Raw genomic sequence first — 16333 nt, 5'->3', positions numbered from 1 at the left:
TTCTTTCCAGACTCTTATTCTGATGCTCTTGTGTTTCTATGGGCTATATGTGTCATCAGAATTTTCAGGTATAGGCACCAGACTAGCAACACCCAAGTTTAATAATGAAGAAACCATTCTTAGGATTACCCTAGTCTTGGGTACCAAGATGCCTTTTGTGGTGCTTTTACCTGTCAATGCAGTGAGTGGTGTATATAATGCGATTCACTGTGACCACCCTCTTTTCAGATGTACATGTACCAGTCGCTTCGCATGGTTAGCAGTTTGTCTGATGATGGTTCGTGTCATGGAATAAACAGGAAGGTCTTGAAATCAAGACTAGTAATAACCAATAAGCCAGCATTTCACGTACATGATTGGCTAGTAAGCCCAAAGATGTTGTGCCATTATAAGTAAATGCTTCCACATGCTAGTATAATGCCCTCTGCTTGTTGGACCAATTCGGAGGGTCAATTTTTTTGTATCCTTGTATTTTATGGCCGTGGTAAGTTAAAGGATTTCATAATAGAGTACTGTTAATCGCAAATTCGAGTACAAGTATAGTATGAATACTCAGAAAACAGTACTCAGCTACGAGTACCGAGTACGAGTACTACAACACTGAACAAAGCTGGCATTGCCCCTAAGCATCTCAGCTTGTTTAGGGATATTTGCCTTGAATCTAAAGAACCCTCCTACTTCCACTCTTTCGCTGCTAAAGAGTTGAATCAGACCTTGGGACTGTCCATGGGTTGGATAGCCCTGCATTCTACCCAGGGAACATCATCAACTTTGGGAGGGTTTACCAGTAGGACACTTGCACTGACCTACGGTAACTGATGTACAACAGTTAACATGGCGGATAAAGTCTGTGGTGCCTGGCACGAGAAGTCTGGGAAAAAATGCACAGGCAGCACCCCGTCTTTGGTTGGCATGATACAGGTATTTCATAACAACTATACATGGTACATGTTGTGACCATTATGCCATTTGTTGAAAAATTTGTGCTTATTTGTAAGCCCTACGATCTTGTTTATACATGTACATGTATGATGTTCAGTACGTTGATTTTTTTCCCTGGAATGATGTCGTACTGTTGCTTATTAATATCCAAATTTATTTGTATAGACGTAAAACACAAATGGCATCAGAATACCCTTGACAGAATGGTAAAATAAAACCCAAAACAAATGGGAGACCAAGGTGACTTTACCAGAAGTGCATCAACCACTCGGTACTGGGAATGAGACAGTGGCCATTTATGCATGGCCGGGGTGCCCGAAATCAGAACGAAAGAACTGGGCCTTGAAACAAGAGACTGAACTCAGAACAAAAGACTGAACTCAGAACAAAAGACTGAACTCAGAACAAAAGACTGAACTCAGAACAAAAGACTGAACTCAGAACAAAAGACTGAACTCAGAACAAAAGACTGAACTCAGAACAAAAGACTGAACTCAGAACAAAAGACTGAACTCAGAACAAAAGACTGAACTCAGAACAAAAGACTGAACTCAGAACAAAAGACTGAGCTGCTGGGAATTGCCAATCAAGGTTCATTCATATGCTGTCAACACTGGCATAAGCCGCAGGTAATCCATCATTGTTTTGAAACAGTATGCTACTGTTTGCCACATTCAGAACCCGCAGATTACCAGCGGGGACAGTGGCACTCCAGCGATGAGCGATACTATGCCACTGCACACTAATCTGGCTGCATTTGTAAATACAACGCCACCATCCACCAACGCACTGGGCCAATTTCCGGAACAGAGGAAATTGCACAACACTGCACATGGGCTCTCTTTACTGGGTAGCAAGCCTGGCTGCAATACTCGGGCCTATCAGATTAAAGTAGCCACAGACAGTCATCCAGTACATGAAGTTATGAATTTTTGAACAATTTTGAAAACAAAAAATCTTGACAAATTGTCAAGCAATACGTCTCACTTGTGCAAACTCGACCTGGCAGAAAGTGATTAATTAAAACATTTCAGATTCATGTGCCGTTTCATTCATTTATATGTGTATTGTGCCATTCCAGGCTTTGTCTTCATGTTTAATAGGGAGTGCATATATGTTCATATTGGTGCGAGGAACATACCCAATGGTGACTTGCGTAAATTTCAATTTTGACTTACTCCAAGAGATGTCCCCGGGCAATAGTATGGAGGTAGTTGAGGTGTGCATATACTTCTATCACTGTACCAGTATGCCTTTGGTTTGTTGTCTTGCAGGAAGGATGCTAAGACGTGGCTTTCCACTGGCTGGATGACTCTCATTTTTGCTCTGGACGCCTGTGATCGCACTGATGTCTTTGGTCTCGTCCATGATAAATTTTGCAAGTGGGTGAACCGTGAAATGTCTGAGTGGGTTTTTGAACACTGGCCATTGTAAGAAACAGAAGTGGGGGAGAAATTCTCCTCAAAATTAAAAAAGAGGCACAGGGCTTTACTTTCTAGGGCTTTGAAGTCTTAACGAGCCTGTACATGAAGTGTTACAGATTTTCCTCACTTCAAACCTGATAAATCCATCTCCGGTCCCTGCATGTTCCTGTGCACATATTTGTATACAGTAAATCTGCTACAAGGCTATCACAAGTTAACCAAGTCTAGCCACATGCTTTTTCAAATGAACTGTGAAAAAAGCATTCCTGTGTAACTTTGTTCACTAAATGTGGCTGACCCTATGAAGGAACTTGTGAAAGGACTTGTGATGGATGGACTATGGCACTGCTAACTACAGAACCATGTTAAAAATAATACATGTAGATTTCTTCAATTTTTTTGTTTTGTTTTGGTTTGTTTTTTTGGTTTTACAGGGAAAACCCCAACAATACCACACCTTACCATTACTATGAGGTCAATGGCAAGAAAGAGTGTGAGTACTATATGCAGAGTGAGACGCACCTGACGTCAGGTCATGTCTTTGTCACCGAGAAGGCCATCTTTGCCCGCTGGGCCCGCAAGTTTAATCTGAACTTCCGCTACCCGACCTGGAACTTGACGCGGAATGAGTCGGCCCCGCTGGACACGCCCTTTGTCAAGATCTACAAAGAGGCACAGCACAACAAGTCGCTGCATGGAAACAAGGTGGGGGGCGGGGCACGGGGGCGGAGCCACGTCCTAAACCTCCGAAGTAAGAAGATGCCCCCGATCATTGGCCCCAAGACCAAGGAGGATACAGAGAAAGAGAAATACCAGCGCTTTACGCATGCTGTCATGTTTATCGTCGCCATCTTCTTGAGTCTTGTTGTCTTCCTTCTCCTGTTCTTACTGGCAAGTTTGTTTGTTTTCTGTTTCTATCTATGATGACAATCATATGTCATGACCAAATGCAGAATTGAAAAACTCACGTATTCTTAGGTCATTTGGGGAATGGTCGAAAAAATTTTGGGAAACGCAGATTGCATAAAGAGATCTTTTCTTTGTTCTCTTGCATATGGGGGAGCTTAAATCTGCAGAAAAGCAGCAGCATTGTTGCGGAACTTTCTTGACCTAGTCAATCCAGAAATATTCAACAGATTTTTCAATGGATTCTGTTAGATTTGGTTAGTTTCAATTAAAAACAATCCATATCCCTGTCAGCTTTACAGTTGTGGGGACAGGCGGGTTTGAGCAAAACTCCCAGTAAAAGAAACAAGATTTCTAAATGAAAGGAAACTTGTTTTTAGTCAAGGATGAGTTGTGTGCAATAATTAGAATGGTCTCTCACCAGGGCACGGTGTCCTGGCTTTTGTCATCAAAATGCAGAGCGTAAGTATAAGGGTGTTCCGACTAATTGCCTTAGGTAATTACACATATTGTCTAATCATGCTTACTTTTACAGTGAAATATTCACCGTTAGTCAGCTGAGTTGACACACCTAAGCAATTTAAAGAGAGGCTGAAAAATATGTAATTTTCAAAACAAAGTAAGTTTATCATAGAAAGATAACTATTTTGGTTAATGCGATATTATACTGTTAGTGCTGCTGTGCTTCTCAAAGGACCCCCAACTTTCTTGATAAATACATGCTGATATCTTGCCACAGTTGGTAATTACTTGAGTGTCAGTTATTATGAATATGCACACATAGCCTTTAGTGTATAGAGTCACAACAATGGCATGTATCACCTATAGTGCTCTCAACCTCCAGGATTGGGATTCATGTTTGTTCTATCTGGGCACAAATATTTTCATTTGACTCCCAGCACACTTTTTTTTTCTTAGCATTCACCGGTTTCTTCTTGGAGGGCAAATTCCATGGCAGTAGAGACCTACAGGTCAAAGTGGCAAACGCTGTCATTGTTGCTACAGAGAACGTTATTCAAAACATAGCATGCCACCATCTTGTGTCACAAAATACCATGCATTTGTGTTTGGACTGTATTTTTATGACTAGATGACCAGAAGAAAGGCAGGTTTGGCATTTGTCCAATATCTCAGTCATTTTTTTGTATTTGTCACTGATCTGATTTCGTTTTTTGAGGGTGTAATAGGAAACCTCTTGAGAGCTTTGCAAATCAAATGAATACAATGAAACCATGGGAAGTCACTCCAGGCAACAACTTGCACAGATTACAGGTACATCAGGCCTGAGCCAGCTATGGAATTCAACCCTGTCATGCAGTCATGATGGTTCATTGAAATTGTTTCTATGACACTGATCATCCTTGTGTACATGTATGTACAAGGAGCTCCAGGTTTTCCATTCAATTCTTATTATATTGTAAAACAGGGCGTCATCACATACATGCACATTACTTGACTAAAAGACTCACAATACTTTCATGTATGTTTAATTGTAGAATCATGTAAACTGCAGATGAAATATTTTTCCTCCATACACCTGTACAAAGACACTGTATGTTGATTACATGTACTAGAAAGAAAGCAATTTAACCACAGACTGCAATGTCAGTTGTGAAACATGAGCTCAAGTACTCTGTAAGAACCACTTGTCTCGACTTTCCTTCGCTGGACTTTTTTTGTACTGATTATTTTCCCTTCTTAACTATATTCTAGGTTTCTATCCTTACCATCTGAAGAAGCCAGCGGTTGCTGTGTCCATGTGCTAGGGCCAACAACCCTTGTTAGGCCCTCGTCCATGGTCAGGGGCCAAACTGCCTTGGACCCTTTCTCCCAGTTTACTTCAGCAGCTGTCTTGCCCAATGTTAAAGAACCCTCTAGCTTCCTGGTAATTTTTGTCTGGTAAGATGTTTTTCGGCTACCAGCTGGAATGATGCATTTGAGAGGAAGGAAGACAGAGCCCAGATGATAGTTGATTTGGATTTTGCTACTGTTTCCTATTTTGTTCTATCTGCTTTGAAATCATGGAACCATTCTATTCAGTTTTCATTCCTTACTCTCATTTTCACTTGTTTATTTCTTACAGAATCCGTATTCCACGCATTCTACTAACTCATCACTCATTTCCAATTCTTATACTAAATAGCATGTGACATGTTTTCAGTGACTTCATTTTCCGATCAACCGTTGATCTTTCTGCATATTATTTGCATAATGACTGCTGCTGAAGGTCACCTGGGGGTCACTCAGATACTGTTTCACCCCTGCCCTTCATATTGCATGATGTGTTACAAATGATACATTTGTTTTATTTCTGAGTTTCTGAGTGCCCGAAATGACGAGCCATGGTTACAGCAAAAGGAGATGTAAAAAAAAACCCTGAAACGGACAATTAGCTAGAGTTTTCAGACTCATGCATACCTCACATACTCTGCAATAAGGTGTCTGATCAGATTGCCCCTTTAATAATTAAAACAATCTTTCCATTCATAACATTCAAATGAAACTGGGACATTCTTCAGGACAAACCAGCTCAGTTATTGAAATACAAAGACAACCTACCAGTGGTTGTTATGCATTAAGGAGACACAGAGGAAGTGAAGCAGATGGTTTCAGGACCTGCGAGTAACCAATTTCATTTTGTTTGCCAACTCCCAAGAAAAAAAGCACCCCCGTGAAATTCCCTCCGTTTGCAAATTGACATTTTCAACTCTTGACATTTCGCCACACTGTAAGATGCTAAGAACAAAAGGAAGCATTTCCTACATGTTGCTGTAGTTTCTCTGCCATGGAACCCTCGTAGAGTGGCCATCTTGTTTTCTGTTCTCACATTGCCTTGAGATGCATGTGTGAACCAGTCAGGTGTATCTGACATGGCAAACAAACACTGAAAGTTTATGAGTGCAGCAATGGGAATGTTCTTTCCATTTCATGAACGTGAAATCTGTTTCATGCAATGCCTGAACAAATCCTTGTGTAAAACTTAGCATTTTCCTCTTTCCAATTTTCAATTTGAAATGAGAGATTGTCATGTTCTGATGTACAAGTTTGTTTCCAGTCATCAAGTAGACACAACGACGTAGAGTGAAATCAGTTACTGGCACTTAATGACATTTGGTCCAAACCTTCAGACTTTATCAGGCAACCAAAGACTCGTGTACCCTCCCAAGCTGTTCGACACATGACCTTTCAAACAGGTCTTCAGTTACCTGATGAAGTCCAAAAGTTTGGGATGAAATGTCATCAAATAAGCACCTACATTTAAGATCGATAGAGTTATTGATTTAGTTTTAAATGTAAGATCTATCGAGTTATTGATTTAGTTTTACATGTAAGATCGATCGAGTTATTTATTTAGTTTTACATGTAAGATCGATCAAGTTATTGATTAAGTTTTACATGTAAGATCGATCAAGTTATTGATTAAGTTTTACATGTAAGATCGATCGAGTTATTGATTAAGTTTTACATGTAAGATCGATAGAGTTATTGATTTAGTTTTACATGTAAGATCGATTGAGTTATTGATTTAGTTTTTTTGCCTGTGCCATTAACCACTTCCCACCGGGGTGCCCGGTTTTGGGCACCGTGTGTTAATACGCAGAGCCGGGGTGCCTGGTTTCAGACAAAAGAGCTGGTCTGTGTAACAAAAGACTGTACTCGGAACAAAGGACCTGCTGCTGGCAATTGCCATCATTTTTCGACTTCAGTTTTTCAAAGGTAATCCGACACATTTTTGAAACAGTATAATACTAATTTGGGTATAGCACGCCTGCGTATTGGTACCGCGGACAAAAGTGCTCCAGGGCCCCATTGATGAGCGACACAGCACCGCTAATCCAGCCGCCTATGAAAAGACGCTACTGGCATTCACCGGAACAAACGAAAATCTTGAAAAGGTCTTGGCATCTCGTCCTGCTCAAGCAAAATCCACCCCCCCCGGCAGGAAGTGGTTAATGGTGTGACAAAGCAAAAGAATGGAATCCTTAGATAAAACGTTGATCCATCCATTCACCTGCTCAAACATTCCATTTCAGTGTTGCATGTTGGGAGGCATATTATTCATGACACATGGTCAGTAAGCCACCAATCGGCTGGAAGGATTTATTCAAGCATTGCATAATAACCCATAAGCCACAGCATGGTTGGGGGTGCATAGATAACTAGACCAGGATGGCAGCAGTGAATGAAGGCGTGCAGGTGCCTGGTCATTCTCCCCTGACTAATCCTGACGTATTTTAACAACAGAGCTCATGGGAAATGTTGTCTCCTAAAATGACTTTAATTTCAAGGGTATAGCGTAATTACAGGTTCATAAACAAGGTCATGTATGGTAAATTAACCACTCAGTGCACCCTCTCATGCCATAAGTACCGGTACCAAATAAGAACAATCACTTTGAGGCTGCCATATTCCTACTTGTACTTACATGTATTAGGACTTGTACATAAAGTTATTTTAAAAATTGTTCTGTATATTCATGCACTGAAGTAAAGTTCTTCATGGAGGACATCTGTTATTTATAAGATGTCAGTATTGGGGAATCCTCTGTGAAGAAAAGAATTTCCATCACAGTAGTGTTCATTGGTGGCCAACTTGGCATGTGGAAATGTTGTTGGAAGATATGCCTGTGGTTTTTATTGGATCAGTGTTGATTCTAGGAGGATTGGCCGTCTGTCTCCTTCACGCTTCACCATCCATGCATTGCCTCAGCAGCTAATACAGTGCATCAGCTGAGCCACACTCCATTCAGGCGTACTCATGTTGCTCTTAAACCCTTCATTTATTCTGACGTCAACGTGGAGGCGTTCTGGCCAACTGCATTTTTGTAAGAGGACAGGTGTTTATTTATAGTTTGTTTGTGAGCGTATGTTTGTAGTTTGGGGGTGGCTGTATGATGGGTTTGATTGATAAGAGAAAATCTCCATTGTCGAGACTTCAGGTACGTGTAGCGTGTTGTATCTGTGCATGTGCCTGGACATGTGTACCATACATGTACATGTAACTCCGAGCTGTATGTACAGAGTAGTGCCAACTTCAGCCTCTGGAACCAAAATGGCCCATTCTTCATTATGTATGCACTACAGCATGCAGCTATTGTGTGCTAATTGTCTGTGTGCAGTACAGCATGCAGCTATTGTGTGCTAATTGTCTGTGTGCAGTACAGCATGCAGCTATTGTGTGCTAATTGTCTGTGTGCAGTACAGCGTGCAGCTATTGTGTGCTAATTGTCTGTGTGCATTGATGCATAACCCCCATTTTGGTTTTAACAATTGAGGTACTCATGTCACAACTCTTTACAGCTCTGATGTAAACCAGTTTGTTGTTTCCTTTTTGTGGCCAAGATGTAATGACATGGCTTTCATTAGGGTAAATATCACCACAACAGTATTCATATGTATGCATTTCATTTTTAATGCATGGTCACATGTGCAAGAAATGATTTTTCTTCAATCACAAACTAAAGCCCCTTTTAAAATGTTCTTCTTGTTTTGACCAGTGTAAAGCTGTCAGTGTTAATGGTAACTGGCCACCCACATTGGTCAGAATGATGTCTCTGATACATGTACATTGTCCGACTCGATCTTTTCTACACTGTGCATGCGAATTTCTATGATGCACCAGTGTTTACTGTATTAGTTTCCTCTGGCATAGTTGGACTCTTTTCGCAGACACAAGGAAGCCTAATATATTGTGCAATGGAATTAGTGGGAAGGGGGACTTTTGGTATGTTAATGTTCCACCCCTGAGGGGATTGGAATCTCATGGCTTCCCTGGGATTGGTTTTGGTTTCCAATTAACCTTGGCCTGCTCCTCCCATGTGGCCAGTCAGCTGACTGGAGCACCCCCCCCCCTCATTCTGTGTATGTACATGTAAATCTCCATTTAACCACTTCGTGCCAGGGCACCTGGTTTTGGGGACATAGGCCAGGGAGCCCGAAACCGGACAAAAGAGCTGGGCCTTGTACCAAAAGACCGTACGCAGAACAAAAGACTGAGCTGCTGGGAATTGCCAACATTTTTTCAGTTGTCAATAGTGGAGGAAATCTATCATTGTTTTGAAAGATTATACCTCTGTTTTTGGCATTCAGAGCGAGCGGATTACCTCCGGGGACAAAAGCGCTCTAGTGATGAGCAATACAAAACCGTGTCGCTGCATGCTAATCTGGCCCCTATTGAAAAGACGCCAGCAGTGCACTGTGCCGGTTTGGGACAAAAGAAAATTACGTAGCACCGCACAATCTGGGCTCTTTTTACAAGGCGGCAGGCCTGGCTGAAATACTTGGGCATCGGTAGATGTTGTGTGTCAGATTAGAGTAGCCACCAGATAGTCATTCATGTGGATGTAAACATCCAGTAAATGAAGTTATGAATTTTTAAAGAATTTTGAAAACAGAAAAAAAAAGAAATGTTACCTGGCCCAACAGAATCGACATGGATAAATGGGCCCAGCACGAAGTGGTTAAGGATGTCAAGTTACCGTCAGCCTGGAAGGTTTTCAAATCTTGGCCTTGTTTCTACTCTGCTTCATCTTGGGGCTTGTTTATACTTTAAGCAAAAGCACAGCAATTTTGATATCACTGAACTTTGCTTGAAATGAAATTTGTTCTCAAAATTGCACCATGAACATTTGCCATATGAGGCAAAATTTTGCATTAATGTTTAAATTTTGTATGAACTGTGAACCGGCCTTAAGGCTTCAGAGAAATCTGAACCCTTTTTTTTTCTCTCTAAATGTTTGTTTGGATCCACATCCACATGAAAAGTGATGGCAAACTTTGGTCTCATGCTTCAAGAGTCTGACATTTCTGTCCCTCCCCCCAATAGAGCCATGTTGAATCAGAGGGTTTTATCCTTACCAAGGAAGTACGTGCTTCACGTTTTGGGGTTAACCTTGTCTGGGCCAAGCTTTAGTCCACATCAGATTCACAAAACTGCATTGTGTAGACTTTTTGTTGATGGGTACACACTTGATTTACTGCATCGGTGTAAACATGGTGCTTTCTGGCTTTATCCATATCTATGGTTTTTATGTACCCATAGTGTGCTTCCACATAAATGCTGAAAAATTCTTCCTTGTATAAATGTTTGCATAGTTGGGCAGGAAAAATGTTGTGGCCATAACATTAGACAGAAACAGTCCAGTGATGGTACATAGTTTACTTAAAGGGGGCACTTTGATGTTGAAAAGTTGTCCACAATCTCTTTCCATTGTAACTCGCAACATTGTTATCAGTCTTACATCATACAGATGGGTTTAAACTCAACTCACTGGTACCCACCACATTATAACATGGGTGTCATGATAATCCGCCTATATTTTACTTGAGGATAGAAAGATGTATATAAACTATAATCTTATGCTACATGTACATGTACCTTACATCCAAAGAATTTGTTAGGAATTGCCATGTGTTTGTTTCATTTAATGTTGTTGTTTTATGCCAGTACTTATCCAAGAAGCGTACAGTACTTTGTTGATAATAAATGATGTAAAGTGATTTGTTAGTAATATATTCACAATACCAAAAAGTCACCTTCTGTAAAGAACAGAGAGCTGAGACCATGACATGATTTTTGTCTCCCAACATTATATACTTGTAATACCCCAAACATCTCGTGCATTTTCATTCTGATGGTATGACTGTTTTATTTGTGAACTTATTTCATTTGAAGGACCAAGAGAATTGCCCTTCACATAAGTCTTGGCATTCCGTGGAGGCTTGTGGAGTATGCTCCTCTGTCAGCTTGCTATTTCACAGGATTAAAATATTTCTTGTGCCAGAAATGAACAATCATTAGGGGCCTGTGCTGTCAGTGCCATGTACATGTAGGTTGACATGTATTTGTGGTCTTTGATGTATATTTTCATAGACATCTTACCTGCTGGTAATTTCACTGCATTTGGCCTTTTGGGGAGGGAGGCTATGTGTGAATTGCACTATGTGTTGTCTTGGTACTGTATATATACTTACATATAAGTACACGTAGGAGGGTGTGTTGCACAGAAGAGGGCACTTTCAATCAAAATCATCAATGCTGTGTCGCTTTGCATCTTCCTGATGGCAAACCGGGTGTAGCCATGCTCTAAACTGAACTCATCTGGAGAAGATCTCATCATTAGAATTCATAACAGAGGCTGATGGAAATAAGTTCCTCAGGGTGTTGTGGAAGACAAGTAGAATAATTATATTTTGCCATTGATCACTCAAATATAACTCCCATTTCAGTGGATAGTTTAAGTTCGACAGTGTATCAATAACCAATGCTGCTTAACTGTTGCCAAAATATAAATCCCCAAGTTCTGAGTGGGAGGTGGCTAGAGTAAGTAGAAGCTCCTGCAGTCATGATTTTAACAGCCTGTTCGGCTGAGAGGCCACTTTATAGCAGGCGTCTCTATTTGATAGCTAATATTGATCTCCTGTCTACTCCCTTGATACACAGGGTTGCATACATTTAGGCTGGGGAAAGATAGAGGCAATTGATGTGGCTTTTATGATGCCAAATACAAGCCATGTGACACCGCAATGTTAATCTTTATCTTTTAGCTGGAAATATCTACGTCCTGATACATTGAACTCAAACTGTACCATGTTGTATTGCAGTTATTCAGTCTATTTAACAGCTACAAATTGTGTAAATGTAAGTTTCATAAATTGTGTTTATTACTAACACTGTTGAATGAACGCTTTCCTTGTTTGACTTGAGCTGTGTTGCATTTTGCAGATTCACTCATTCCTGATTCCTTGCTTTTTAACTGAAATGCTTGTTATTGGCAGTTTCTATTTTTCTTGAAGTATTCTAGAAAGCATTTTATTTAGGAACATTGTGTAATATTTGACATGCGGAAGAGCTGTTTCACAAGTCACCACTTGTGAAGAGAAAGGTCAGATGAAGAAATTCCCCGCAAATTGGGTTGAAACCATGGGCCAATCTGTTGAAGCAAAACTGACTCCGTGCTTCAGACTTTGTTACGGGTTACGGCATTCTCTATTGCCTCAACATTTAACTTCAATTCCATGGTTGTGTTAAAACTGGAACCAGTTATTTAATCAGTACACTGGCAAACCACCTCAGAGTAAAGTTTCTTCATAGTCATTTGCCAGTTAGGAAGAAGCATTCAGAAGTAGAGTTGAATCTGTGAATTCCTAGTGTCTGCCTTGCCGTCATTGTCAGAATCATCTATGTTGATGGCTGGGAGAGGATGGCAGTGTGTTTGTGTATGTATCCTCACTGCAAATCACTTCCAGAGTATTACCTCCGGTGTAGCCAGATGCTTTTGGCCAGGATCTGGTGATTGGACTAGCATTTGGGTGAGGCAGTGTCCAAATTATGTAACTATGGTTTGAAATGACGTGCACCGATATGTATGGAAGCCACTACTTTGAGGCTGCTGGCATTTCCTATCAACTTGTGTACCACTGCCAGCTGTAGCCACGTCATTTGGACACAGCCCGAGATAAAGATATATGTTCTGGCTTTTAAAACATGGACAGGGGACATCTTCACCTTGTGTGGAGGATAATCAGATGTTGACTTCCTGAGAAAGTCAGTAATTTAGACATTTGCACTGAGAAAAATTCTAGTTTCATACATGATAAATCTTGGCATGATATGCTAAACCAGATTGCTGTGTCTGAGTGGGTGGATGTTTAAATGGGACAGTGGAAGGTTAAATTTATTGTAGAAGAGGGAAGGTATTGGACCACGTCAGTTTCAAGTATTTGTGATTCCCTTCGAGTAATAGAAAGGGCTGTTAGAACAGTACAAAGGGGGAAAAGTGTTACTGCCTCCAGGGAAATATGTATTTCCATTTACAGTGAAATGTACCTGCATAATTATTAAGAACCATAAAAAACTGATTTGGTATGGAGTACTGATTCAGTAAATTCTTTTTTGTTTAAATTGTTATATTATGTAGTTCACATAAATTGGTGTTGCCATTTTGTAGTTTGCCTTCTGAGGTAAATGAAATATTTTTAATCATAGAATGTATATGTTAGTATAATTATATATATATCACTGAATACCAAACTATGCAAACTCTGTGCATTGTAACCACAAAGGATCTTCTTGTTTTTATTATACAAGGTGGCTTGTCGCAGTGTGCTAATTGTGGCATCGTTTGAAATAGCAAGATCAAATCAGTTAAAACAGATTTGAAGATTTTGTCAGTTTGTGCTTTTTTCCCATTTCACCCAGTTCAGTTTTGTCAGCTCTTGTGAAATATGTGTTTGTGAGTCATGCCGATGTTCACACTTAGCACAGCTAGAAAGAGCAGGTTTTTCTTAATCCGCATAGTAGAGGTGAATGGGAACTTTGCCCATTTTATGAAACTCTCATTGTCAAGAGTTTGGAGTTCTGTTAAATCATGATTTGTTAAATGTTCCGTAACTACTACTCCCTCTTTCCTTACACTTGTTTTCTGCTTGTGTCAGCTTGAAGAGCTACATGTGTTGCACATTTTAGAATCTTGTTCTTTAAAATAAAAAGTTCTTGAATTCAGTCCACTCAAAAAAGGGTGAGGCTGGTATTGATAAATTAGTTTTAACTAGTTGTTAGAACTTTGTTATCAATGTACTGCCATGTTTACGGAACTGAAATCACAAATTCATAGGTGTTTGTTCAAAAGAACTGTTTGACTCACCAAAGTATATATAGAGATTTATTAGTCCATAAAGTTCACAGTTTCTGAAATGTGTTTAATAGTGTCATTCATATTTTATTGCATCCATGTTGAGGCTAACATTTATTGTAATACAGAGAATATAATTAGTGACAAACGAGAGAGAACGTGTGTCTATATTTTGCTTCTTGTTTTTTTTAAAAAGTGGATATTTTTGGCTGAAAATAATACTGTGTCAGGGGTTAAGTTGGTTGTGGAATAATACCATCGACAAATGTTTAATGATTAAAAAACACTGGAAACCTGCACTAAATCACACGTCACATGGAAACTTCCACTAACCACCATATACATGCAACTGAATATTGCTTCTCAGTCAAGTGCATGATAATCTATCCCCTCTGTGCAGGAACGACAGAGGGCATGTTTCTCAGTAGCAACAACAGTCCTTTGATAGGAACTCAACTCCTGCGTGTGGAGTGCGCAGGTTCATGCGAGTTGGGCTCAGGGTGCATTGAGTACACCTGAACAATTTCTAATTGAAAGTACGGTCTTCACATGTGCACTGGGTATGTGCACAAGCCCCTTCTGAAAAACTCCCACCAGCCCGTCTTTTTGCTGGTGAGGATGCACTTCAACTTGAGGCAGATTGTTCATAGGATGAGATTCACTGTGGTTTCCAACAAAAATCTAACAAATGAAGGCACTTGGATTATTAATGAAACAGACTCTATTTCCTCTAATTTAAAGACATTTTTCCTTGAAATGTTTGTCTAAAAATGGTAATTCTAATGTCATTTTTAAGGTTGCCACTTGTTAAGAGCATTGGCTTGTGAGCCTAAACAAAAATCCTGTGAATTCAGCCGTAAGAAATTTAAGAGAGAAAGCTGAAATACATTGAGCTGAAAAAAAATCACTCCCAGGATAAGGACATTTACAATGCAAATGTCAACTGAGTAAACAACATTCTTCTTTTACGACTTGTGCAGAAATATAAACTATTCTAACAATGTCTTTCTAACAAAAATTAAAAAAAACCATTATGAGAGAATTGACAAAATGATTACAATCACACCTTCTGTAGGCACTTGGAAGTAACTTATAGCTTGCTTATACACAGATAATTTTCATTTGTACCACAGACTATCACACACAGATATCACACATGATCACAAAGGGAGTAAATAGTTCTGATGAACACTAATTGCCATGACATATTGCAATGAACACACTGTACTCAGAGAGTGTGTATTTGGATGCTACAATACCTCATGCAAGTTACTGTCGAGAGATTAACATACAACAACCGAGGTTCTTACAAGAACATGTCTTCTGTGGATTTCACGACAGAGGTTTAAGGGGAAATGAAAGGCAAAGGCACAAATTTTACACACAACTGAAATGGCCTTTCTCCATTCAGGTTGTACCCTTAACCACTTGCTGCCGGGTGCCTTTGGAAATGCTGTGTCTAAAACCGGGCAATTTTCAATATCCAATTTTCAGTTTCCAAAAATCTTCAAAAATTCATATCTTTTTTTCCCTGAATGCCTAATCCCCATGGAGTGACTGTGTGGTGGCTACTCTGATCTGACAGACAACATCAATAGATGCCCGAGTATTTCAATCAGGCCTGCCGCCATGTAAAAAGAGCCCAGATTGTGCAGTGTTTCATAAGTTTCTTTTGTTCCCGAAAATGGCAGAGTGTGCTGCTGGAGTCTTTTCAATACGGGCCAGATTAGCATGCAGTGGTACTGTATCTCTCCTCACTGGAGTGCTTTTGTCCCTGGTGGTAATCCACTCACAAACAGGGGTATAATCTTTCAAAACAATGACGGATTTCCTCCGCTATTGACAACTGCAAAAAATGTTGGCAATTCCCAGCAGCTAGGTCTTTTGTTCCGAGTACGGTCTTTTGTTACAAGGCCCAAGCTCTTTTGTCCGATTTTGGCACCCCAGCTATGCGTACATACCCAAGGTACCAGAAAAACGGGCTCCCCAACAGCAAGTGGTTAATTAAGCAGTGATTGCAATTTTCATACATCAAACAAGATGACAATCTGTGAATTTAAATGCAAAGATAATGGGAATGGTGTAGTGCCCATCAGCAAACATGAAATAACTGATGCAGCCTGCACATTGCACAATACGAACAGAAGAAAGAAATGTCCAGCCAACAATGAGACGCCTTCACTTTGAACAAGCAGTCTTGTTTTCTGGTATTTTGAGTTCAAGGAGACAGAAAAGAAGCTCCTAAAAGTCCACCAAAGGGGAACGTTCCCCTCTTCTCATACTTGCTGGTGTGTCTGGTCCTGGTGTGGACTCCTTGCCCAATGGGCACCATGCTTAGACTTTCAGGCCCTTGCTGAGGAGGAAAGATTCCTGCTGGGGTTCACGACCCAGGAAATTCTTCAGCATGTCCATGGCATCCTGCAATTCA

General features: G+C 40.2%; 2 protein-coding genes across 8 annotated transcripts in view; one reads left to right on the top strand and one right to left on the bottom strand.

The window, feature by feature from the left end:
- Positions 1-14063, top strand: part of LOC110987227 (uncharacterized) — a 58038-nt gene extending 43975 nt beyond the window's left edge. For 4 of the 5 annotated variants that reach the window (XM_087143778.1, XM_087143781.1, XM_087143780.1 and 1 more), the window contains exons 5-6: positions 2217-2324; positions 2801-14063. In XM_087143778.1, coding sequence (XP_086999904.1) covers positions 2217-2324; positions 2801-3290 — 598 coding nt within the window. In that variant the 3' untranslated portion in view covers positions 3291-14063. The remainder of the gene's footprint in view (positions 1-2216; positions 2325-2800) is intronic. The other variant, XM_087143782.1, reaches the window with a different exon arrangement.
- The window catches only part of LOC110987267 (thimet oligopeptidase-like), a 22954-nt gene continuing 20592 nt past the window's right edge, over positions 13972-16333 (bottom strand). For all 3 annotated transcript variants that reach the window (XM_022249851.2, XM_022249850.2, XM_022249849.2), the window contains exon 17: positions 13972-16323. In XM_022249851.2, the coding sequence (XP_022105543.1) occupies positions 16240-16323 (84 nt within the window). In that variant the 3' untranslated portion in view covers positions 13972-16239. The remainder of the gene's footprint in view (positions 16324-16333) is intronic.

The sequence above is a fragment of the Acanthaster planci genome, linkage group LG12 (assembly GCF_054643075.1).
Source record: "Acanthaster planci isolate LZ-2023a linkage group LG12, COTS_SCS, whole genome shotgun sequence".
Classification (NCBI taxonomy): Eukaryota; Metazoa; Echinodermata; class Asteroidea; order Valvatida; family Acanthasteridae; genus Acanthaster; species Acanthaster planci.
This window is presented reverse-complemented; position numbering and strand designations above follow the sequence as displayed.